Source organism: Plecotus auritus, assembly GCF_963455305.1.
Source record: "Plecotus auritus genome assembly, chromosome: 7".
Lineage (NCBI taxonomy): Eukaryota > Metazoa > Chordata > Mammalia > Chiroptera > Vespertilionidae > Plecotus > Plecotus auritus.
The window spans coordinates 170,722,362-170,749,194 of NC_137774.1; the positions used below are offsets into that span (position 1 = coordinate 170,722,362).

At 41.0% G+C, this 26,833-nt stretch overlaps 1 protein-coding gene across 2 annotated transcripts in view; it reads left to right on the forward strand.

Annotated features, from left to right (window-relative positions):
* The first annotated feature begins 1,658 nt into the window (after window positions 1–1,658).
* Window positions 1,659–26,833, forward strand: part of RICTOR (RPTOR independent companion of MTOR complex 2) — a 92,145-nt gene continuing 66,970 nt past the window's right edge. For both annotated transcript variants that reach the window (XM_080680450.1, XM_080680451.1), the window contains exons 1-2: window positions 1,659–1,741; window positions 1,907–1,954. In XM_080680450.1, coding sequence (XP_080536576.1) covers window positions 1,693–1,741; window positions 1,907–1,954 — 97 coding nt within the window. In that variant the 5' untranslated portion in view covers window positions 1,659–1,692. The remainder of the gene's footprint in view (window positions 1,742–1,906; window positions 1,955–26,833) is intronic.

The following is a 26,833-nucleotide window of genomic DNA, read 5'->3' on the forward strand; positions in this document are numbered from 1 at the left end:
ATAGCTGATGCATATGTAATAAGAAAAGAGCTGGAGTCTACAGAGGGGAGTATCCTCAGGAAAGTGTTCCTAGTTTATTTTCCTGATACTACTCCATATGCTTTTCTTTTTCTTTTTAAAATTTTCCATGTACAATTGACATTAATTACAGGACATTTTAAAATCACAGACCACGAAACAAGAACAAAAACTATATATATGTAGTTCCACCCCTACTAAGGGGGAAACAATCATTTAACCTTTCGATGTGTAACTTCTCAGACTCCTTTCTACCTACACATATATGTAAAATATTTTATAAAGTACACTTTTAATTTGGTATGTATTTTAAACGTTTATAAAAAATGGGAATTTTGTAATCTCTCGCGTGACTTAATATCACAACCCCTACCTTTGCTCATGTAAGTGTTTCCAATTGTTCACTATTATTAACGACTGCAATTAGTATCTCTAATATTGGTATGTGTTTTTAAGCAAGAAGGGGATTGGAACAAAGCAATCCGGGCATTTACTCAACCAGCTGATCATATATTGAACATTTACTTGTTCCATGAACATTTACAGTTTGCATGAACTGGACGCTGGCAAAGAGAGGTGGTTGAGGCAAGCTTTGCCCTGTCAGTTACCTTTCCGTCTCAGGAGTAAAGACAAGGGTTGAAGAACAGGAGGCAACAAAACGCTCAGCCTGTCTTTAAAGTGAATCTAGCTGAAGAAAAAAGTCGCTGGGTCAGGGGCCAGGTGTATGTACATGAATTGGCTCACGCAGTTTCTAGAATTAAACTCTCCCGCGTTAGCAGTTGTTAAGCTCACACATTAAAAATATTAACCCACCACATTTATGTTAGCCCTGTTCCAGCAGCTACCCCGGCAGAAAACCCGGACTCAGCCCTCAGAGGCGCTCTGTCCCCGCGGAGAGGAAACCCCTACCCCGGCCTCCCGTCATCCGCGGGCGGGACCCCGGGACCCACCCCCCGCCGGGACGCCCACCGCGCACTGCAGCCGAACGGACCCTCCCGGACCACTGCCACGGGTGGGAGCTCCCGCCGAGCGTGGCTTTGCAGATCAATGCATGGCTGCTCAGCACGGCGGCCAGAGCGAGGGTGGAAAACAAACTTTGTTACGTGTTCACTGGGTTGGAGCAAAGCGACTTTCGGAAGGGAAATGATTAATTGTGCGCAGCCTTTTGTTTTTGTTTTTAATAAAGATCATTTTAATTGATGAATAAGCGGTGGTGGTGGCGGGTGGGTCGTCCATCCCATCCCAGCGCTTGCAAGCAAGCGGGAGAGTCACGCAGGACGGTGTGAGCAGGTGGCCAGCCGGCCACGTCCCGGCCTCCTCCCAGCCCGCCTGGGCTGTGACCACGGCTTCCGCGGCGGCCGGAGGGGAAGCATCCCCTACGCCGTGCACTCGCATCAATGGGATTCCCCTCGTGGGAGATGGCTCCTCCCGGCAGACCTGCACCCGGAGGGCCGGGCGCGTCGCCGCAACGTCCGGCTGCCGGAGGGGAGGATGCACGAGCCGCCGGTGGCATCCAGACCCCGAATCGGCACCGAGAGCCGCGGACGCCCGCTGCCCGCCAGCCGCCGCGGAGGGGCGGGGACGAGGCCGCGAGGGGCGGGCCGGCGCGCGGGAGGGGACGGGTTCTCGCGCGATTGGGCGAGGTTTCCGGTGTTGTGACTGAAACCCGTCAATATGGCGGCGATCGGCCGCGGCCGCTCGCTGAAGAACCTCCGAATACGAGGTAAGCTCGCTGTAGCCCTGACTCCCGCCGCCCGGCGCCCGGCGCCCCTGGCCCCTGCCTGGCTCCGGCCCCGGGCTGCGGGGCGAGCTGGGCGCCGGCCGGAGCGGGGCTGCCGCCGCTGGCCTGTCCGCGGGTCCTAACTGGGGCTGTGTGTGTTTCGCGCAGGGCGGAATGACAGCGGCGAGGAGAACGTCCCGTTGGACCTGACCCGAGGTAACGCGGGCGGCGCGGGCCCGGGCGAGGGTGCGGTGCGGGGAGGGGCCAGGGCTGCGGGCCGGGGGCCGGGGCGGACCGCGCGCGGGACCGGCGGGGTGCGGGAGCCCAGCCCGGGGCCGCCTCCCGGACCCATCCCCCTTCCCGGGGTGCCTGCTCCCCTCGCCCCGAGCGGTGCTCCGGGCCTGGGGCGCTGTGAGTGCCGGGGAGACCCGCGCGGGACTCGGCGCAGCCGGCCACCCTCGGGGCTCCCGGGGTCCGGGAGTTGGTGCAGGCGAGTCCTGGCGCGCCCGGAGGGCGGTGGAGGCTGTTATTTAGGCTGCGGGAGGATGTCGGAGGGGAGAGCGACCACATCCTGCCTTCCCGGCCCCCGAGCAGAAGCGGGACCTGCTCGGTCCTCGCTGCCCGCCCGCCTGTGTTCTCCTCGCCCATCGCCACAGGGACCCGAGCGGCGGTAACTCGGCTGGAAAACCGAGGGGGGCGATCGCTGCTCTGCGTCCGAGGAGCGCTGCTCCCCTCCGGCCTCCCGGCCGGGCCGCCCCCTCGCCCTGGCCGCAGGTTCATTGTTTACCTTCTGCGGCGGCCACGGGTTTGTTTACACCTTGGGAGCTGCGGGAGCCCGGGTTGTATTTTTAAAGACCTAGTCCCGCCTCTGGCCCGCGTCTCTGCTTTCAGTCCCCGTACCGAGTTCGGTAGGCAGTGTCTCGCTGCAGGTTTAGCAGTTTGTGTGCAAGGTTTTTCTGCGCTCTCCCACCGTAAACAGGATTTGGTCTGCTCATTAAGAAGTTCTCTCATTTCACACTGGCCGCAGCGTTCTTAGAGTGCAACCTGGCTCAGCTACAGAATCAGTTTCTTTTTTGAGATCTGAAAACACTTTGGGAAGTTAAAAAACAGTCGTAAACATTCTGTATAAAATTTGAAAAACAACTTTTAACCCATGTTGTATTGACATACTGTTACCTACGGTATTAGACGTGGGCTCAATGTTGAGGCTCATCACTAGTTAAAGCACAGTGCGTTTCTAATTTGTTTTTGTATGTCATAATGTAAGATTACTGTTTTATAAACCAAGAGGCTACTTTTTAAATTTAGCTACCAGCGTACATTTTTGTAACGCTATTTTATTCTGAAAGTTCAGGGACTTAATATATGTGGGAAAAGATTTTTTAGTAAATTTCCTAACAAAATAAGCAAAATTCCCACAGGGCTCAGATGTAGTTTATTAGTGATTTAACTTATGTAAATCACTAATTTGAATGTTTTAGATAGAGGTGAAAAGGTCATTTATTAGATTTTGTGTCTTAAAAACCTGCTTGGATGTGGTGCTAGAAATAAGTTACAGTTGTGCTTTAATTGAGTTTGCTGAGTTCCTATAGAGTGGTTTCTCTGGCAGGTGTCAGAGTTTGGGGTTATAAAAGAGCTAATGTGCAACACAAATTTGGTTTGATACCTTTGGTTTACTTCAATTTTACTCAGATAAACAGATAATGCTGTACATTTACTATGTAAAATACTATATTTCCTGAACATTTAGTAAACACTTATGTTCATAGGGGTTTCTAGGTAATACAATAAGTGCAGAAAATGCTATTTCTGCTCGCTCTGACAAAAATGTGCTTCAGTTTGTAAAGAAATATACACAGCCTATTGAAACTGATTGCAAAAGCAATGTACAGCTAACAGTGAGAGATTATGAGAACTGTATTCCTGAATCCTAAGAAAGTTTAGAATAAAAAAAAGTAATCTGAGATTCATTATATAGTGACACTATTGTTTAAGAAATTGCTATTCTGACAAACATTTCATTGTTAACCAGAAGGCTTGTGGATCTAACATGAAGAAAGTTTATGAGGAATTACAGTTTGGTAATATTTTGAGAATGGTGAGACACTGGATTGCAGCTGAAGGGCAGCTGTTTGTGGTTGGATTACAGTATGTTTAGATAAAGTTTAGGTAACCAAAAGATATATTTTTATAATGGTGAGGCAATGTTTGCTCTCATTCTGATTTTTTTAATGTAACCTTTGAGAAAGTCATTGTGTGGCTATCTAACAAAATTCATTATAAAATAAAGGTCATGGTCATTGTAATTCCTTTAGGAAAAGAGAGCAGACTGTATACTATAGTCAGTTCTGGGTTGTAATCTCAGCTGTGATACTTAATAGTTAGGTGATTTGGGGCAAGTTATTTGACCTTACTTAACTCTTGGTTTCTTCAGCTCAGAAAAAAAATAAAAGATAATTTCAAAGAGTTATTAGAATGTGAGAAGTTAAAGACTAGTGCTTAATTAGAGTACTCAGCACAGGACCTGATACTTTGTGAGTAATGTTAACTAAATGTTAGTTGCCCTCCTATCAAAATTATTCATACCACATTTAAAATATTTAAAATGATTGTTTTGAATATTACAAACTTGCTAATAAGGAATTAGGGTATTGAAGTTCTCTCTCTCTCTTTTTAAAATATATTTTTATTGATTTCAGAGAGGAAGGGAGAGGGAGAGAGAGAGAGAGAAACATCAATGATGAGTGAGAATCACTGATCAGCCGCCTTCTGCACCCCCCACACTGGGGATGGAGCCTGCAACCCTGGCATGTGCCCTGACCAGGAATCAAACCATGACCTGGTTCATAGGTAGACACTCAACCATTGAGCCATGCCAGATGAGCCTTTTTTTTTAGTCATTAAATTGGATATAAATGAAGTAGAGTTCTTGAATATAACAACTGTAAAAAAGTAATGTGAGATTACCAGTAATTTAGGTATAAGCAAAGAGCAATCTATTAATGAACTTAAGGTAAAATATGATATTTAATTTGTAGAACCTTAGAATTTTTCTCCCTGACTCCAGAAAATGTTCTAGTAATAATAACTTGGCTAGTCTTGCAAGCTTCTTGAGGCATAGGAGAGTTTTAAGATCTGTTAAAAGATGTTGATGGATTAATTTCATCCTAGTTTAGGGACTTCATTGTAGTAGATCTTATGGGCAACTTACTGGTTAATTGTTGCTTTCAGTTTTGTCTGGACAACTACCCTACCTAATTTGTGAAAATCCTGATATTTGCTATTGATATCATTAAATAATCTCAGTTTTACATGCCAAAATCTATTTTGAAACCCATATGCTTCCCTTAGCTACTTCTACTGCAAGTATAGTGTATTTTTTGTCAATGCAGTTGTGCATCTCTTCCTAGTACTAAAAAGACAGAGTATTTTTCCTGTGTAAGCCCTTCCTAGTATAATTTAATTATATTCACAGGGAATTCTGAGGACATGGACACACTTATATTCAAATGTAATTATGAGAATATAATTTATTTAAAAGTATTAAGGGTTTTTTTTGTTGTTTATCCAACCCTTTTACTTTTCCATTAGTAAAAATTAAAAAAATTATTTTAGTTGTTTAATACTTACAAAAGTAGGAAGGTTTTTTGAATGATGATTTGAGCAATCACTTTTTGTTTTCTAATTTCTAGTTAGAAGCTTACTCATGTTATTTACTCACTTCAGTTAGACAAAACAAATATTGACTGAATGCTTATTATATACTGAATGCTGGATTAAGTGCCAGAGGAATAAAGATGAGGAAGATGGTACTCTCTTTTTAGGAGTTTACTGGAACAGACATAAAGAAGTGTTTACAATATGGAACAATAAATTAAGTAATCAAACTGTTTCAGGAACAGAAGTAGCCCAGAGGAGAGAATGATTAACGATCCGGTTGGTAGAGGATCAGAGAAGGCTTCACAGAGGGGTTGGCTTTTTGTAAGCACAGTCATGGACAAAGTGGAAGGAAACATGGGCTCCACACCTTGGCAAAGTCAAATCGAAAATCTGTAGGAAGAGGAGCCGCCTAGGAGACCACTGTTACCATCCGAGAGGTGATGGGGGACTGAGCCAGGACGTTGCAGACGTAAATGAAGTTGAATATATATTGGAATGGAGAATCACCTAATTTATTCTTCAGGTTCCAGATTGACTTTGTAATCCTCCTACCCTGTGCAGGGAACTTTTACTTCTTTGTTAAGAAGGTAGAAGCTGTCTGGTATGTGTTCCCTTGTCTTCCCTTTATGTTTCATTTCACCCATAGTTCTGTTTCTCTGAGTCAGAAGAAAGCATCTCTACTTTATGCTTCTAATAATGTTTAATATTCTCTGTAGAACTAAGATTTCTTGCTTCTTTATATCTGCCTTCCTATTGGCTTAGTTTTCTCATGTTCAGCAACATTTTTGTATCTTTCACGTGGGTCAGATACTACACTGGGAATGGGATGATGTTGAGAGATGTGAAAGATAAAGACAAAGATTACGAAACAGTTACTGTGGGTTCTACAGACAGAATAGTTTATCCTCACTCCATAGCTTGCTGTCTTAACCACTGAAGTCTTGCAAGCACAGCTCTACTACCCCTATGCTGAAAATAGTGCCTTAAAGGATGCTAGTAACCTGATGCAAAATTAATTGGCATTTTTAAGTTGCCCATTCTATTAGTAATAGCACTGTATTAAATAATTATCTCACTTAATCTTCAACAGCCTTTTGAGGTACTCTTATTATTCCTATTTTACAGTTGAGGACATGGGTTTTGAAATTCTAAAGGACTGAACTCAGGTAATTCAGCCAGGGTCACAGGGCTAGTAAGTGACTAAATGTATCATGCACTGTAGCCACTATATTTTCCTTGCTTGACTTTTTGTAAAATATTCTCTTGATTCTTTTCTTACCTTTTATGCTGTTGCTTCTCTTTACTGGCTGGTCTTCCAACCTTTCAAGCAAGCGAGCCCTAAGGTTCTTCTGTTCTTGGTCTTTTCCTCTCTACTACTGGTGCTGCTTCCCTGAGCAGCCTTTTCAATCATGACTTCAAAATTCCATAAATTGAGATCATTGTGATAACTACATTTTTATTCAGACTTTTTCTTCTAAGCTTGCAAAACATTATCATCTGTGTCTGGTAATCATCTTGGAGTCCTGATGTGTGAAAGGTTGCACCCCATAGCATACCTCTTTTCACTTTCTAGGTACCACCACCATCCTCTGTTATTCAAGCTAGAGGCCTAGTGTTCTTCCTCTCTGTTCAGTTGGGAAGTTCCTCTAATTTGCCTCTTAGCTATCTACTGAATCCAGTCTCTCCTATTCCCTTGTCCTCGATCTAGTTCCCATCCTCATTATTTCATTTGGATGATAGTAAAGTCATCTTTCTCTCACCTGTTTTTAACTACTCTGCTATACAATTGCCAGGATTCTATTTCCCTGAAATCTAGATCCAATTCCCTTAAATAACAAAACAAAACAAAACAAAACACATACACACAATCTCCCATTTTAACTTCTCAGGCCCATTTTTACTCACTGAATAGAATCCAAATTTCTTGGCTTGGCATTGAAGGCCTTGAATGATGTATTTCAAAATGTTCTTCTGTACTGTCTTCACCATACTATCCTCTATCTACCTCTCTGCATAGTTGCTCTTAGGGAATACACTTCCTCCCTTCCTTATACACAGTGCTTCTTGAAGGGATTGGGGAGATTTGCTAGTAGCACCCACCTCTCCTTTCCTCATTTTTCCTATTGAAGAGTCTGTTATGCCCTAGTTGAGGATCATTGCTTTAGTCAAAGATGACTTAATCTTCGCACATGGCATGCAGTTTCTATTTACTTGACCTTGCATAGGTTGTTTCCTCTGCCTGGAAGTCCATTTGCAGCACTATTTATCAAACTCCTAGTTTAAGGTCTAGGCCACATGCCACTTCTGGAAATCCTTCCTAATCATCCCAGTGGGAATTTATGCTTCCTCCTTTACTCTTCCATATCTCTGGTTGTTCCTTCCTAAATATCACTTACCATTGTCTTATTTAAGCTCTTTGTCCAGTTCTTTTTCTTTCACTGGACATCACACTTCTTCCCCAGCATCTATCATATGATAATAAGTGAAGCATTAATTAAATGGAAGAATGGAGAGAAGAGAAAAGGAGCAGGAGGAGTATGTACTATATTGAGGAGATCAGATGTGAAAGAGCATTTTAAGTTTGCAGTCCTGAGGGACAGTGAAGTTGATGGTGCCATGAAATGGAGAAATCATTTTGGGAGGGATGATAATGAGTCCCTTGCTCTTGAATTTAAGGTGATTGACTCTGTCAGAGATGTGTGAGAGGTAGCAGCAGATACTGAAATGGAAGTTTTAGTAGTAGTTCTGAACTTGTGATCTGGTTGTTCCCTGCATAGGGCTTTGAGAACGGGAACAATGTAAATGGAGAAAGAGCTGAGCATTCGAGTGTTAGAGGATAAATTGATGAAAGTGTATGCCATGGCGGACGGGACAGTACGAAGAAAGGGTTCAACGGGAGAGAAGAAAATTAGCAAGATTTCTGAAGCCAAGAGGAGGATTTTGGGTTTAAGGGAAAGAGAGACTCCAGCATTGCAGTTGGGGTTAGGAGAACTGAGTTACGCTCTCCTTACTCTGAGGATGACTTTGGGTTGCTTACTTAACCTCTCTGGGTATCAGTTTCCTAATCTCTGAAATGCATACCACTTTACATTTGTAGCACTTTCGCTTTCTGTCTGTGTGATTCTCAGATATCACTATGCTTCTGGGATATTGAAGGTTAAAGAGAAAGCATTTATAGCCCTGTTAAGTCACTGTGAGAGGTATTCCTATAAACAGTAATGAATACTAGTACATGTAGGACTGATGCTATTTCATAGCGCTTTAAATGTAAATTATAGTCAACTCTCAATTTCCTTTTAAGTGATCATCTGCAGTGACTTGCTGCCTCCTCCCTCCCAGGTCTCAGGCTACTGAAAATAGGGCTGTGAAAAGCACTGTGGGGTGAGTGAATGGTTTGCATGCCTGTGTATCTGTACCACTGACTATCACCAAGCTAAATACAGTCCACTCTCAGTTACCTGAACATAATAAAAAGTTGAATAATGGTGGAAGAGTGCTAAATGTATATTCTAAGCAGCATTACTTATCTGTGCCTTGGGAATCTTTTATATTCTTTCCTCTCCTACAGTAAATTGATGTATTTTTTATTTGAATTAATAACATACATTTTTATTTATTAAACAAGTACTATTAAATAGTGGAAGTAAACAGGCTGAAATATTTATTAGGTAAACTACATATGAATAATTGAGAGTTGGCTGTGCTTTTTGGATCATCCATTGTTTTGTATTACCCGTGCTTTTTTGTTAGTGTGGCCAGGTTAAAGCTAAATAGCTACTTTAAAATTATATCTGTATGATGAATGTACTTATAAAATTATGCAGATGCCAAACTAAATTGAAAATAATTATTCCAACTAGCTAAATATAATATTTATACGTGCAAAGTCATAGGGTTGAAAGAAAACCTAAACCAAAGTACATTCTTGAAATTCCTTTTACAAAGTCATGTAGCCGGACAGATTGCATAAACTGAACAATGTACTTGGTAACAATGCCTTTTATATAAAATATAATAAAATATATTTTATAAAATATAATAAAATAGCTAACATAACATTTTTAAAGAGTCAGAAGAAAGATAGGAGTTTTAACCTTAATTACTTGAATTATAAAGAATCTGATTCCTTTAATGACTTTACCTTTTTTTACCCTAGTATGTTAAAGAATTTGGATTTGTACTGGTTTGTTAATGTCAGTCAACATATTTTTGATGAATATATTATACTAGAGGCCCGATGCACGAAATTTCTTCAAGGGGCTCAGCCCCCACCCCAGCGCTGCAGCTGCCTCAGCCCTCACAGCCCCACTTTGTCCAAAAGGACATCTGGTCTAACTAGCATAGTATGCTTTTATTATTATAGATTATTATAGATAATTAGGTTAGTAAGTGTTATTGTAAATCAGGAAGGCATAATTTTTGGCATTAAGGAGTTTATATTATAGTTGGGATATTCCTGAATCAGGGCATAGTTTAAGACAGCAGTATTTAAAGCACCTGCCAATTATCTTTATAAAGGAATCAAAAGCTGGAGAAATTCAGACAAAAATGGGAGCTAGGTAAGGAATGATCTAGAGTGAAGACCTCATAGAAGGTTGACATCTGTAAGACCTTTGCATAAAAGGTCTTGAATAGTGAGAATTCTGGATCAGTGTTTAAAAAGTCATAGCTTAATTTGTGAACTAACATATTCTGGCATATTATTCAGTATTTGAAGAAAAGATGTTGAGAAAATGTTGACTTTTGCATGTAAATCTCTTTAACTACTGAAGACTGATTATGTTTTAAACTAGAGTTTTTCTGATCTTTGAAGGCAATGCTGGACTGAGAGATTTTAGGCATATTGTGCAGTAATTGTGTGCTTTTGATTATGAGTATATAAATGCTTGGCTGCATTCCAAACCCAAGCATAAATGATTTTTTTCTTTCATTGTTTTGTAGTATATGTGTCTCCTCTCCTTTCATTAATACTGCATGCTCAAAAGGCTCTACATTTGTTTTCAAACTTACTTCTAGACTAGAGGCCCGGTGCACGAATTTGTGTATGGGTGGGGTCTGGCCCGCCCTGATCAGGGTCAGTGGTGGCCGACCAGGGGGAGGGGCTGCGGGAGGCTGGCCGGCCCCAGTGGGTGTCATAGTGACCTGTTGTTCCGGTCGTTCTGGTGGCTTGGCTTTTATATAGATAGATGTGTGCAGAGACTACAAGTGGGATGTTTTTGTTATTTTTACACTAAAATGATTGTGTTTTTTTATCTCAAAATTCAAACATGTGACCTGACAGTGTTATAAAATATTTTAATTTAAGATTATCTTGAGTAAACATGGAATATTTCATTGCCAAATCTGGACACCTTACCCAGCCCTCTAGTTATTTGTATAAAAGATAAACAGGGTTTGGGAAGCTGTTGCTCTCTTAAAGTAGCAAAGTGAGCGTTGAATTGCCACTTGCAGGGATTTTAGTAAACTTGTACACAGTCCAGTGTAATTTCATGTATTTCTTATAAAAAACAGAGTGAAAAGCCTCAGAAACTAGTAAAGAAGATTTTCAAGTAATTTACTTTTTTTTTTTTTTTTTTTTTTTAAATATATTTTATTGATTTTTTACAGAGAGGAAGAGAGAGGGATAGAGAGTTAGAAACATCGATGAGAGAGAGACATCGATCAGCTGCCTCCTGCACGCCCCCCACTGGGTATGTGCCCGCAACCCAGGTACATGCCCTTGACCGGAATCGAACCCTTCAGTCCGCAGGCCGACGCTCTATCCACTGAGCCAAACCGGTTAGGGCTTCAAGTAATTTACTTTTAATGACTAAGAAGGAACAGCTTGCCAGATAAAAGTATATTTAACTGTTTTTAGATGTATGCACATAATATTTTTATCAGTAGTTTCTGACTCTGAGAAATCACATCTTAAAATAATATTGCTAATTATTTCCATGCTTAATGTTCATCCCTCATATACTAAAAGTTTTAATTGCCCTGTTTTCTTTCCTATTCATAATTCCGTATAATACACTCCCTAACTTTCACTACTCCACCATCACCACCAATCCTCTCCCCTAACAAAAAAAAAAAAAAGAAAAAGAAACTGAGGGGAATTGAGTTGCAAAAAGAGTGAGAAGACTCGGTGGTTGGAGGTAGATGAGCTGTAAACTGTAATGTTTCGCTACATGGCAGTTTCTGTGTGTGGCCAGGTGGCAAGTGGAATATTGTGTAACTGTTTCTTTAGCACAGGTAGATAAGTTTTTAATCATATATCTCACATGTGATACTAGTAGACAGTCATGATAATGGAATATTTGAATACAAATAACTATTTCCTACTTTTTTATTTAAAATGATGTGGTTTTTTATTATTACTTAGGTTGTAATTTCTAGTGTTATTTTTGAACGGCATGCTTAATGTGGTACAAAGCAGGTCAGATTTTATGTGTGGTCTGTATAATAAAAGCCTAAGCGACCGTTAAGGTGGAACGACCAGAACGACCGGTCATTATGATGCACACTGACCACCAGGGAGCAGACACTCAACGCAGGAGCTGTCCCCCGGTGGTCAGTATGCTCCCACGGGGGAGCACCACTCAGTCAGAAGCCGGTCTCATGGCTGGGGAGCGCAGCGGCGGTGGTGGGAGCCTCTCACACCTCTGCAGCAGCATTAAGGAGCGGCCAGCTGAGCGGTAAGGTGCAAGCAGGTGGGCGGTAGGGAGTGAGGGATCCCGGATTGTGAGAGGGCGCAGGCCGGGCTGAGGGACCCCCCACCTCCAGTGCATGAATTTTGTGCACTGGGCCTCTAGTATAAGAATAATTTTTAACATAAGATTTTATAACTTTAGTGAGATAAATTTTAGATTGGCATAGTTTAAAAATGTTTAAATCACTTTGTATATTTTAATAACCTTAAAATAGCCTTTTTTTTTTTTCCTTTGGGGAGAATTTAGTATGTGTTCCTGTTTCAACATTGTTTTGAATACATAAACATATATTATTGTTTTACTTAGCAAAATAAAAGAAATATTAATGCTGGATATTTTTCAAAAGGAAATAAAAAGATTAAGACATTTGGATAAATTGTTGCAGTTGTCTTTTGCTATGTTACTGATTTTTCTAAAAGGTTTTTTTTTGTTGTTGTTGTTGTTATAAAGCTTAGACTTTATTTTTGAGTCCTAGGAAAACTTTTTGACTTACTTCAATAATTATGTCTGTGTTGTAAAGTACCATAGAAAAGTGTAATTGTTTTAAAAACAAGTAATTATATGCCACTAAACATTCACCTGAGGTATTTGAATATGAGTGTATTGGGAGACATATGTGTGTCTGTAAATATTATGTCTATTTTTAAGCATATTTGGAAGCTAATTTATAAATTATTTTATTAGTACTCTTATTCAAAACAGGAATGTTCTCCATAGTATCTGACATGTCATTCATTATCACTCAGACCTTTCACTGATAAGTAGCTTATTCAAAACGGTTTGTTTCTTTGTTGAACAGCTATGATTGTTAGTAAAACTCTCATATCAAGTTAACCGAAAGTTTAATGAAAGAATAATTTTTCAGTAATTGGTTCTAGTTCTTCCCTTTGAGACAGTTCTTTTATTCTTTCATTCTTTTATTTTAGAAGTGTTTACAAATAACAAGTAGAACTGAGGGGAAATAGAGTTGCAGTAGGTGTAATCTGTACACTGCTGTATGCTATTAAGGACAGACTCTTACCCTTTTACTCTCATTTTATAGGCCGATCACAAAGTATTTATTGAGAACCACCAGTGTGTCTGGTATTGTTCTAGTTTATATGGTCTTTTATTACAAAGCAGCAGCTACCATATTTTGACCTTTATTATATGTTGGGTACTGAGTTAAAAACATTACTTAAATTACCTAATTTAATCTTCCCACATACCAAGGAAAAAATATTAGCATCCCTGTGAAGGAAACGGGCCCCAGAGGCAGCCTTACTAGCCCAGGTCATTTGGCAGTAAGAAAGAGAGGTAGAATTCAGATCCTGTGTACTGTTTTTGATTCTAAATCTCAAGTACTTAATCCTTTACAGTCTTTCTAAAAAGAAGTCAGATAGCAGCCCATGATGCTGGAATAATGACTGACTAAATGAGTATTCTGTATATTGTAGGACTTTATTTGCAGCACTCAGGAAGTAAGTTACTGCCTGAGCTATGAAGTAGACCTTTTAAACATTTTGGATACAATTATTTCTAGAACTATTACATATTTCTTTCCTTAAGAAGAAAATATCAATTATATTTTAACTTCTTGGCTATGGTCATCATTATTTATTATGTATTTATTAATACCTTATGTAACATTGGATTGCTCTTTTTAATCTTATGTGCTATTTCATTGTTCTCAGCTATCATTTACATTGCAATTATTGTTTTTATATTTAGCAGTCTTTTAATTCCTATTTTTTACTTTCACTGTGTTATAAAATGAAAACTATATATATACCTGGCCTTGTTAATCTGAATGGAAAATAAAGAGAAAGAGGTTGTCATTATAATGAATTAAGAGTGGGGGGAGTGCTACTGTCAATAATATATATGACCTGTAGTGAATAAAATTGGTGATGATACACAGTTTCAGTTTTCATTGCCATCTCTTGGAGTGCTTGTTTTTATGTCCTGGCTGTTTTTCATATAGGTAATTACCTCATAGCATAATTCAAGGAAGGTGAGATGTGACTTGATAGAATTGGTATATTTTTATACAATATGGGTAGCGAGATAATATAAAAGTAGATAATAAGGTACAAAATATGACTAATATGGACAAAATAACATATAATAACATGTTAATTGCATGATACAGAGACAGTCTAGCACTGGAGCCTTATAAGAGGATGGGCTTTGGAGCCAGATGGATCTGCTTCTTAGAAGGTTTTTAATTCAGACAAGTTTCCTTTTCTGACGGTATTTTCTCATCTCTATTGGAGAGAACACTTATTTGAGGAGTAGATAAAATGTTTGTAAAATATTTATTACAGTTTTGGCACATAGATAAAAAGTAGATATCAGGTGTTCTTTATGTGGTCAATTTAAAGCAAAGGGGATGAGGGAAGGGAGAGATAAGCCTGAGCTGGAAAAAGTAAAAGAAAGTGGAGCATTGTTTCAACTTTGAAGGATTAGGCTGTGGTTAAATCAGGAGGACTAAAGTATGAGCAAAGGCATGAACTATTTTACTGAGAGGAATAATAAGGATATATAATTTCAGCATTTATATTAGAGTTGTAGAACAGGAGTAAGTTACTGAGGCCCTGGAAAACTTTGTGGAGCTGTTAAACCTTTTCTTTTTACATGTTAAAATACCTAATATAGTGAGAGAGCAGTGCATGTTATTTTTAAATATTTTTTAATTAAAAGAAAACATGAATTCAAAAATGTTTCTCATAAATGTACAGTTCTGTGAATTTTCACAGATTGAACACATGGATAATCAGAATATTGCAGTGCCCTGGAAACTGATTGTCTCCTTCCAGGCACCACTTCTCCCACCAGGGGCACTGCTGCTACTCTGACTTCTAACAGGATGGATTAGTTTTGCCTGTTTTTGAGCTTTATGCTCATACACGCTGTACTCTCTCGTATATTACTTTATATGCCCAATATTATGTTGTATCACCGTGTGATATGTAGAGTTAAAGTTAGGTATTTTCATCAAGTCTGCTTAGATGTATTAGGTGTATTATGATGTGGATGGATTATTTCTTTTGGATGAGCAGTAGTTTTGTATAAGTGGATAGAGCTTAGAAAAATTATGCTAAGTCCAACTTTAAAAAATTTAAATCATTTTTTGAATATATCTTTTGTCTCTTCACAGTAACCTTTTAATTTAATGGGTTTTAGCCAGTTAACACATCTAGATAGGTGAATTTTTTTTCTTTAATTTTTTTCCTTAACTATTGTTTAAAGAAAAGGAAGCATAAATAAACAGATCACCATAAAGCGTTCAAAGCTACAGGTTAGAAAGTTGGAAAAATTAAAAGTCCAATGCAATAAAAGTTTTTGTTGACCTACTTTAATTGGTTGAATGTTTACCAAAATTGGTTTAGTATTTCTACAGAGAAAAAGAGAGGATGATAAACATTACTTGGTCCTCACTTCAATAATATGTTCATCTATATATTTAAAAGCCTAAGTGACCAAAAGACTGGTCGATCAGTTGCTATGATGCGCACTGACTACCGGGACAGATGCTCAATGCAGGAGCTGCCCCCTGGTGGTCAGTGCTCTCCTACAGCCAACCTCCCATGGCCCCTCCCCCCGGCCGGCCAACCTCCCATGGCCCCTTACCCCAGCCAGCCAGTCCTGATTGGAACCTCCTGTGGCCCCTCTCTGGTCAGCCAACCTCCCATGGCCCTGATCGGCCTGATCACTGGCCAGGCCGAGCGACCCCACCCATGCACGAATTCATGCACTGGGCCTCTAGTATGGTTAATAATATGCTAATGAGGTGATATCAATGTGTTAATATGTTAGATTTACAACATGTAGTTTTAAAAGTACATCAGAGTTGAAAAGTTGTTAGAATACAAAACAGAGATGCTTCTCCTTAAAAGAACATATATGTTTAAATGTCTTTCTTAGGAGCTCAATAATAGGACATGCTACATTTTTCTTTGGCTGTACATTATAGTTTTATGTTCCTTGACTTGAAAGAAAATTTAATTATTCAAGTTTTTTTTTTCTTAAACTTAATTCTTCATTGATTTTTAGTTGGTGATGCTTTGATAGAAAAAGATTCCACTGCCCATCTCCTTGTGTTTATCCCCAAGAAATTAGAGGATGAGTACTGCATAAAATTGATTAAATACTTGAAAGCAACTTGGCAACATTTGCTTAGCATAGATGAGTAGAATAAAGAACATTTTACTTATTTCAGTATGCAGAGGCAAGAGTAAATGTAAAAGTGAAATAAAAATACTCACTTTCTGATGAGGGAGAAACTTCTGAGGAAGTGCATTTTCTGGGTGTTGATAATTTAAAAATATTAGCATCATCCTGTGCACCTTAAGGTTGACGGTTCCATTCCAAGTCAGGGCACATAACCTGGGTGGCAGTTTCATCCCCAGGTCTGTTATGTATGGGAGGCAGCTGATCGATGTTTCTCTCCCTCCTTCATCTTGTTCTAAAAAAAAATCAATAAAAACATTTAAAGTAATAATAAAAAATATGTATTAGTATTTACTTCATTTTAAATACAGGTTGGGGCAAAAGTAGGTTTACAGTTGTGAGTATGCGAAATGAAGTTTATTCTTGTATTATTATTTATTGTACTAGAGGCCCGGTGCATGAAATTCATGCACAGGAGGGGGGGGGTCCCTCAGCCCAGCCTGCACCCTCTCCAATCCAGGACCCCTCGGGGGATGTCCAACTGTGGGATTGGGCCTAAATTGGCAGTCGGACATGCCTCTTGCAATCTGGGAGCGTTGGCTCCTAACTGCTCGTCTGCCTGCCTGCCTGATCATCCCTAACTCCTCTGCCTGCCTGCCTGATTGCCTCTAACCACCTCTGCCTGCCTGCCTGATCGCCCCTAACTGCTCCCCTGCTGGCCTGATTGCCCCTAACTGCTCCACTGCTGGCCTGATTGCCCCTAACTGCTTCCCTGCTGGCCTGATCGCCCCTAACCGCCTCTGCCTCAACCCCGCACATGGGACCCAGGATTCCCTCTTCCGGCCAGCCCCAGGCACCCGGGACCTGGGCTTCCCTCCCTCTGGCCAGCCGCAGGCACCCAGGACACGGGCCGGCTTTGCCTGGGCCGGCCTGCAGCTGCAGGGGACAGTGGGCGGGCGGCTTCGCCTGGTCCGCAGCCGCAGGTGCTCGGGACCATGGGGTGGGTGGCTTCTCCCTCTCCCGGGCCGCAGGGGCAGGCACTGGCGCCCAGGACTGTGGTTGGGTGGCTTCGCCCAGGCCCGGCTTTGTCAGCAAGGATGTCTGGATGGTTGTCCATAAGACATCCGGTTTAATTAGCATAATGCCCTTTTATTAGTATAGATTATCTTCCATACAAACATATGTAAACCTACTTTTGCCCCACCCTGGTTCAAATTTTAAATATTTATGTATTTACACTTTGGAAGTATGTAAAGGAATGAGTTCAGAATTCTCTAAGGGTGAGAACATTTAATAACCTTGAAAGATCCTTGCAGATTCTGAGTTTAGAATATTTATTTCACTGAGCAGTTTTAACCAGTATGAACTACTAGCTATCAAAAGAATACATTTTTAGTGGTGAATTTTGAGTGATTGCTTGTTTAATTCTATTAGTTAGGAATGCCAAAATGCAGTACATCTATATTTTTAAGTATGTTTTTCAAGATTACATTGCTATTGCTCTTGTACATTCTGATGTATCTTCTTTTTTTCCAAGTGTTTTACATGATTTTTCCTAGCGTAGAACTGAAGTAGTATGGTAAAGTGTTGGCTGTTAAATATGATCAGAACTTGGTCTGAAATATATTTTGATTATTTAAAACATTACAAAATGTTAAGGGTTTATCGAACGAAGTGCTGTTTTAGCAAAAGTCCAGTTTTATATTATATTTTGAAATAGATGTTTCCTTCTGTGCAGTCTCTTTTGAAGGGCATGTACTAATTCTAGTGTGATGTCACTGTTCACAACATTTTAAAAATTCTACTTTTGATGATTACTAAAGCTTATAATGTAGTCCTTTAAATTACTACTTGGTTTGTCCTTTGGGGATGAATTAGAGTTTGGGAAATGGTAGAATACAAATTGGGCTCAAATATAATGGAAATGTGTTAATTCATTCACTCATTAATTTGAAAAAAAAAATTATTTGAGCACCTGCTATATTCTCAGAACTGTATTAAATACTAAATGTGTGACAAGACAATTTTTCTAAAGAATATTGTCATTATTTGGGGTAACTGCCATTATAATCTAGTCCCTGGCTTCCTCTACAACTATTCTCATTTCTTAAATCTTTTCCTCTTGTTCACTGTATTTGGTAGAGCAGCCTCCTTGCCAATCATTGCTACTTGTATTCTTTTTTCAGGGCCTTTGTATGTCAGTTGCATTCAGTCTGGATTGTTCTTCCCCAATATATGTAGCCTTGCTCCCTTCATTAACTTTCTCTGCTCAAATAGCACTTACCAGTGAGGCCTTCTTTGATCATTCTATCTAAAGTAGCCCCCATCTCTATCACTTTACATTTTTCTCTATTGTTGTTTTTCCATAGCCCTTGCCACTACTGCCATTACAATATTATTTATTGTTTGTCTCCCTAGAATGTAAGTTTTATGAAGTCATGGACTCCTTTGTTTTGTTTACCATCGTATCCTCAGTGCCTAGAATAGCCCCAGCGTATTGTATTGTGTTTAATAAATATAATTTGGCTGAATAGGTGACTATCAAATTTGTTTTTTAGTTTGAGGGTTTCAGATCAATTTATATACTGCTTACTCAACTTCTTAACCATGTAGTAGTGTATATTAAACTTTTCTGTTTTAAACTTACTAATTCTCTTATTATTCTAAAAATCTTTCTATATTTCCCATCTAGGTTAAGAGCAGTACTTTAATGAGACCAAATCAGACACCCATATTCTAAACATCTTTTTACATTTCCCAACTAGATTAAGAGCAATACTTTAATGGGGCCAAATAGATACCCAGGAGACACCCTAGCCTTATTCCTTGTCCTTGTTCTTCACATCACATCTACAATGACAATGATTTTATCTTTGAAATAACTGCAAAATCTTTTTTTCCATTTCTGTTGCCATGCCTTTATTCGGGCTCTCATTTCCTTTCCTGTATGATTGCATTGCCTTCCTAACTAGTTTTCCTATTTTATTTCTATCCTTTCCCAATCCACTTTCTTCACTGTAGCCAGCAACAAGTTTTCCAGAAAGTCAATCTTAGTTTCCTGGCAGCATTGAGCATCTTCTTTCTTTGGGCTTCTTCAGTATATTGTATGTTACTTTTCTTATAATCCTCCTATCTAATAAAAGAGTAATATGCAAATTAACCATCACTCCGCTACACCCACAAGCCACGCCCACCAGCCAATTAGGAGCGAGTATGCAAATTAACCCAACCAATATGGCTGCAGCCACAGAGAGAGCAGGAGGCTTGGGTTTCTCCGGCAATGGAGGAAGCCAAGCTTTCTGCACACCCTGGCAGGCCCAGGCCTCCACTCAAGGCTACAAAGTTTCAATTATAGAAGATAAATGAATCCGAACAAAAATGGCGGCAACCACGGAGCTGGAGAGAGCAGGAGGCTTGAGTTGCCCCCGGCGATGGAGGAAGCCAAGTTTCCGCAGCCCTGGCCTGCCTTGGCTTCCTCCGCTAAAGGCTACAAAGTTTCACTTATAGAAGATAAATAAATCACAATAAAAATGGCTGTGGCCATGGAGCAAGCAGGAGGCTTGGCTCCGCTCAAGGCTACAAAGTTTAAATTATGGAAGATAAATAAATCCCAGATACCAGGGCCTCTGCTTGGGTCTCCAGGGGGCATGGCTGGCCTGCAAACCACCACAGGCCCCTCGCCCAGGCCACCCCACGCCCCAAGGGAACCCCCACCCTGATCCGGGACATCCTTCAGGGCAAACCAGCTGGCCCCCACCCGTGCACCAGGCCTCTATCCTATCTAATGAAAGAGTAATATGCAGATTGACTCACTCCAACACACAAGATGGCTGTCCCCATGTGGTCACAAGATGGCTGCCACAAGATGGCCAGCAGGGGAGGGCAGATAGGAGGGACCAGGTCTGCAAGGGAGGGAGTTGTGGGTGATCAGGCCAGCAGGGGAGGGCAGTTGGGAGGGACCAGGCCTGCAAGGGAGGGCAGTTGGGGGCGATTAAGCCTGCAGGGGAAGGCAGTTAGGGGTGACCAGGCCAGCAGAGGAGGGAAGTTAGGGGCAAACAGGCTGCAGGGGAGCAGTTAGGCATCAATTAGGCTGGCAGGGGAGTGGTTAGGGGGTGATCAGGCTGGCAGGCAGAAGCGGTTAGGGGCAATCAGGAAGGCAGGCAGGTGAGCAGTTGGGAGCCAGCAGTCGTGGATTGTGAGAGGGATGCCCGTCTGCCCTTTTAGGCCCAATCCCACTGGAATTGGGCCTAAATGGGCACTTGAACATCCCTCGAGGGGGTCCCAGATTGGAGAGGGTGCAGGCTGGGCTGAGTTACACACACCCCCGTGCGTGAATTTCGTGCACCAGGCCTCTAGTATTGGTATAACTTGTTCACAGTTGACACATTTTATTGACCTTTACTTGGGCCTGGGTACTCTACCTTTGCTGATGATTGAATGGTTTGATCCTCTTTTAGGCATGTATGGGAGGCAGCTGATAAATGTTTCTCTCTCTCACATCGATGTCTCCCTCCCTCTTCTCTCTAAAATCAATTGAAAAGGAAAAAATTACATTCTTCTTTTAAAAAGAGGTGCTTAAGATACATATACTAAGACGTTTCAGTAATATTTGGTAACTACCCAGTACCCAGATGTAGTTTCCTAAATCAGACATTACTGTTGCCCGAGGAAGGAATTTTTTGAAAGAGTGTGTGTGTGTGTGTATGTGTGTGTTTTTAAATGATGAATTACTATGATAACAAGACATATTACACTTGAGGTAGACCACCAAACATACAGAATTAAAACTTTGAAGAACTGTTTATTCAAAGATTAAAATTGAATATATTATTCCTGGCTGGTTTGGCTCAGTGGATAGAGCTTCCACCTGCGGACTGAAGCGTCTCAGGTTCGATTCCTGGTCAAAAGCGCCATACCTTGGTTGCGTGTTCATACCCTGCCCCCGATTGGGTCCTGTGCAGGTGGCAACCAGTGGATGTGTGTGTATGTCTCTCTCACCCCTTCTTCTTCCCTTTCACTCTGTCTAAAAATCAATGAAAAAATATCCTCGGATAAGGATAAAAAAAATAGAATATGTTAGAGTTTATGGAGACAGTGAAAAGAGAAACCCAAGCGCAAAGGATAGAGCTTTAGGTAATGCTAAAGGATATGAAAAAGGAGGGGGGAATACAAATTTTTAAGGGTGACATACAAGGAACAGTGAGAAATGGGTATGAAGAGGACCAAGATTGTGTAATTATAGAAGCCAAAGTAGAGAAGGTAGGGTTCGCATTGGCCAGTATTGTAATGGAGAAGTCAGGCAGTTTGAATAACTGAGAAGTCCTTGCGTTGCTCAGTAAACTCAATGGCAACAACTTTAGTGGAGTGACTTAGGCACCTGATTGATGGAGATTAGGAGATGATGAAGTAAGAATTAATTAACTTGAATCTCAAGAGAGATTGGTAAAAGAAAGGAGTGATGTCACTTCGAAAATGGAAAACTAGGCAGAAGCCTTTTTGTAAAAGAGAGACTAAAATCAATGAGAAATAGAGAATAATTAATGATAGAAGTATTGGAATAAGATAATAAGATGTGGAATCAAGAATACAAATGGAAGGATTAGAAAATAGCATTGTAATAACATTTTTCAGATTTCTAACCCACATGCAAATTGAGTGTATTTATATCTTTTACTCTTTCATTAATTTATTTGTACCTTTTCCTCTTTTATTAGTTTATTAGGGGCCCAGTGCATGAATTCATGCACCTTGAAAGGAACTGTGGGCTGCGAGGCTGCAGTGGGCACAGGGGCGGGTCTCAGTCCATTCTCCGCACCCTCCCCCCCTGCTCGCACTCGTTGAAGGCACGGAGCAATTGGGGCTGGCGCTAGTAGCAGGTGCGAGCGGGTACAAGCGGGGCTGGCGCCATCAGTGGATGCGAGCGGAGGCTGCTGCCCCAATCACCCCTCAGGAGCAGGGGGAGGTGGAGAAGCCCTCAGGGTGACCGGGGCTGGCAGCTGCTGCTCGCACCTGCTGACGACGCTGAGCGATCGGGACCGGCACCGGCAGTGGGTGCGAGTGGTGGCTCCAGCGCCAGCAGCGGGTGTGAGCAAGGCTGTCACTGGCAGTGGGTGCAAGAGGCGGCTCCCAGCCCTGATCGTCCCTCAGGAGCAGGGCGAGAATCCCTGAGAGGCGATCCGGGCCGGTAGGTGGTGCAAGCGGGGCCGGCGCACGGGAGCAAAGAATTTTCAGTAACCACCAGAGGCTCACCTACTGTGGTGCCCCGCCTTGGTCTGGCAAACCCGCACCATCCTGCTGCGGCCAACGCCCACCATATTCCACGTGCGCCCCCTTGTGGTCAGTGCACGTCATAGTGATCAGTTGTCTGGTTGTTCGGTTGTTCTGCCGTTCGATCTATTTGCATATTAGGGTTTTATATATATATATGAGAGGGAAGCCCTTAAATATATTTCTAGAAACCACCTGTCAGAGAAGTGATCTGAACTATAAATAGTTAGTTTCATAGAGAAAAACAGAAACAGGAAAGTAGCTGTGCAAGCAAAATGTATGACTTCTAAATAATGCTAGCAGGCTGGGTGTGGATCACAATTGTCTCAGCCTTTAGGCATAGCTCTTCTATTTTTTTGTCGGGTTTGTTTACTTGGTGAATTGTTTCAGAGACAGTTTTTTTCCTTATATCTTGTAACAGTGGTTTCATCATAGGTAATTATAATTTTCACTATGTATATGAGAAAACGGATGCCCATGAGGTTTCATGGTTTGTAGTCAAAGTTACATTGTTTATAGATGAAAAAGCTACATTTGAATGCAGTTCGTTTTCATTCCAAAATTGTCTTTTCTTTCCATTACTCCCAAATAGCTGTATGCCAGTAGTTTGTGGACCTTAATTTACTATGTACACTTGAACCTAAATTTATATAAAAATCAATTATATGTTGTACATTTATTAACAGGTAAAAATATTAATATAATATATTGCAGCATGCTTCAAAGCAGAATGCTTTGAAAATATTTGAAAATAAATTCATTTTTATACACATATATACATATATGTGAGTGTGTGTAGACACATGTGCACATACACAGAGAATTAATCCAGAGGGGCAATTGTGTATCTGTGTGTGTGTATGTGTCTGTAGATACATATAGACAAAAGGTTTATTTTCTGTAGTTTTCTCTTGGTTTTCTGTGTGTGTGTATGTGTGTGTGTGTATCTCTATGTGTATATGTGTGTGTGTGTGTGTTTATAAGATATTAAATTGCTAGATGTTTAGCGTTGACTTCAGTTATTTCATTACATCCAGAGAGATGCATCAGGAACTAAGGAGTTACACAATAAGAGGAAAAGGAGCCACTATAATTCTGGTAGTTCTTTTGTGCTTCGCTTCCTTGCATTTGTAAGGTTGGTCATCATAGCCAGTGAGGCAGTTTCTTTTTCCTTTTCCCTTATGCAGCTGCAGGTTTCCTAAACTTCAAGGGTTCAGAAAATATCCTAGTAGATTATCTCATTTGTGCTTTAGACTTCTCACATAGCACTATAATTGGGACAGTTTCAGAGAAGCTAAATTGGAAACATTAAATAGAGTAGGAAGAAATAAAGAGGTAAACTCTGCTTAAATTTCTTTTTTTTTCTCTCCCATTTCTCCCTGCCCCAATAAAAGCCACATTGATCTCAGCTTGCTCACTACTTTTCCTGGTCTAAATTCTGACTATCTAGCATAGGATTTGGCAAACTACAGCTCTTAAGCCAAGCTCATTTTATTGAAACATAGCCCATATTGATTCATCTATGTATTTTCTATGATTGCTTTCTTGATACAGCTGCAAGTTGAGTAATTGCATCGAGACCTTACGACCAGCAAATTCTAATAAAATACTCTGTGGACCATTACAGAAAAAGTTTACAGACTCCTGATCTAGCCAGTAAGGAAGAAACCAGGGATATCTCATTTCATTACCATGGGGACATTGTAGCACATGAGCATTATAGTATTCCATGTCTAAAATGGCCCTAATACTCTTTTGAATTGATATATCATGAAGAAACCTTGAAATTCTTCCATAGTGGGGGGGGGGGGGGTGTCCCTATAATTAACTAGAGGCCCAGTGCACGAATTCGTGCACCAGTGGGGTCCCTCAGCCTGGCCTGCGGGATCGGGCCGAAACTGGCTCTCTGATATCCCCCAAGGGGTCCTGGATTGCGAGAGGGTGCAGGCCAGGCCGAGGAACCCCACTGGTGCACTATCGGGGCTGGGGAGGGACACGGGAGGTTGGCCAGCCAGGCAGGGACCGCGGGAGGGTTCCAGGGTGTGTTCGGCCCATCTCGCTCAGTCCCCATCAGCCAGACCCCAGCAGCAAGCTAACCTACTGGTTGGAGAACCTGCCCCCCCGGTGGTCAGTGCACGTCATAGTGAGTGGTTGAGCGGCCTTAGCATATCATTAGCATATTACTCTTTGATTGGTTGAATGGCTGACCAGTCGACCGGACACTTAGCATATTAGGCTTTTATTATATGGAGGGTGCAGCCCGGGCTGAGGGACCCCCACCCAGTGCACCAATGTCATGCACTGGGCCTCTAGTAGGATTATATAAAAGAGAAAGGGGGTGAGGGGGGAAAGGAAGTTGAAAGGCTGGTTCATTTTGATTTGTATTGACAATGATAACATCTGTATTCTAGTGTACTAGGTACATTTTATATCATTATTCATTAGACCAGCGGTTCTCAACCTTTCTAATGCCGCGACCCTTTAATACAGTTCCTCATGTTGTGGTGACCCCCAACCATAAAATTATTTTCGTTGCTACTTCATAACTGTAATTTTGCTACTGTTAATGAATTGTAATGTAAATATCGTAATGTAATGGTCTTAGGCTCTACAGTAGCGGTTCTCAACCTGTGGGTCGCGACCCACAGATTGAGAACCGCTAGCATGGTCGCCTAAGACCATCGGAAAACACAGATATTTACATTATGATTCATAACAGTAGCAAAATTACAGTTATGAAGTAGCAACGAAAATTATCTTATGGTTGGGGGTCACCACGACATGAGGAACTGTATTAAAGGGTTGTGGCATTAGAAAGGTTGAGAACCAATGCTAGACAAACATTTGGTCCAGTGCTGACTTCTTACCACCTGTCAGTTTTTAAATTGTGTACATGTTTTTTGTTACTTTTTTTATTGTTGTTGATTGTCAGTTTCCTTTCACTTTTATGTAAGGTTTGTTAAAGAAGAATCTGTCTTGATTATTGATGTATTCCCACTACCTAAAATGTACCTGACATAATAGTTTTTCAGTTAATACTTATTGAATGAATGAACTCAGATATGACATTTTATTTTGAATATGATTGTGTAAGATGGTTGTTACATGATTTGTACTTGAAAAAAAACCTGCTATTAGTTTATACCTAGAAAATAGGCAATAATTAGAAATCTGCAAGCCTTTATGAAGTATATATCTTTTCAGACGAATCACCTTGACTGTCCTGTCAGATCATTACATTGTAGTAAGTGTCATCACTTTAGTGCAACCTTTTGTTTGGTGTCTGACATCCTAATTAAAAATTGATGTAAAATGGTTAGGTTATACACTCAGTGGCCAGATTATTATGACCACCTGACGTTTGTAGGCAAATTAGCCAAACACTGCATTGTATGGGATATGGAAGCTGAAGGCCTGTTCGAACACCTTTGCTGTCTGCAGTTACCAAGATAAAACGTCTCCAATTCGCACAGGAACACAAGGATTGGACAGTCGAGCATTGGAAAAAAGTCATGTGGTCCGAGTTTCCAGTTGCATCATGCAGATGGAGAGTGAGAATTTCGCGGAAACAGCGTGAAAGCATGCACCCCACATGCATGAGTACAACCCTTCAAGCTGGTGGGGTCAGTGTTATGGTTTGGGGCATGTTTTCCTGGCATGATTTGGGCCCTTTAATTCGTGTGGAACAACGTCTGAATAGCACAACATACCTAAGTATCGTTGCTGATCAAGTTCATCCTATCATGTTGATGGCGTATCCCAATGGAGATGGCTTCTTCCAACAAGACAATGCGCCATGCTTCGGTGCTCGTATTGTGCAGGAGTGGTTTCGAGAACATGAGGGAGACTTTACCTTGCTTAGGTGGCATCCACAATCACCAGATCTCAATCCAATTGAGCATTTGTGGAACGAAGTTAAAAGAGCCATCAGGCAGCTGGTTCCACAAACATCAAATCTCACAGAACTGGACAGTGCTATTCATCAGGCATGGTGTCAGATTCCTCGCATCACCTTTCAACATCTCGTGGAGTCAATGTCAAGAAGAATCGCTGCAGTATTGAAGGCAAAAGGTGGCCCAACGAAGTACTGATGGGGTGGTCATAATAATCTGGCCACTCAGTGTATATTTCCATTAGATAAATTTCGCACTGGCTCTAAAGATCCTTAATTCTAACTGCAAATTGCTGCAGGTTCTAAATTACCTTAAAAGTTATTGTAAAGTTTTTATAAAGTTTTCATATCTAGTTAAATCATTTGAACATTATTGGCTCACCTGTAACAGTGACCTTGCAATTCTTTTTAATGATATCTGTTCCCACCCAA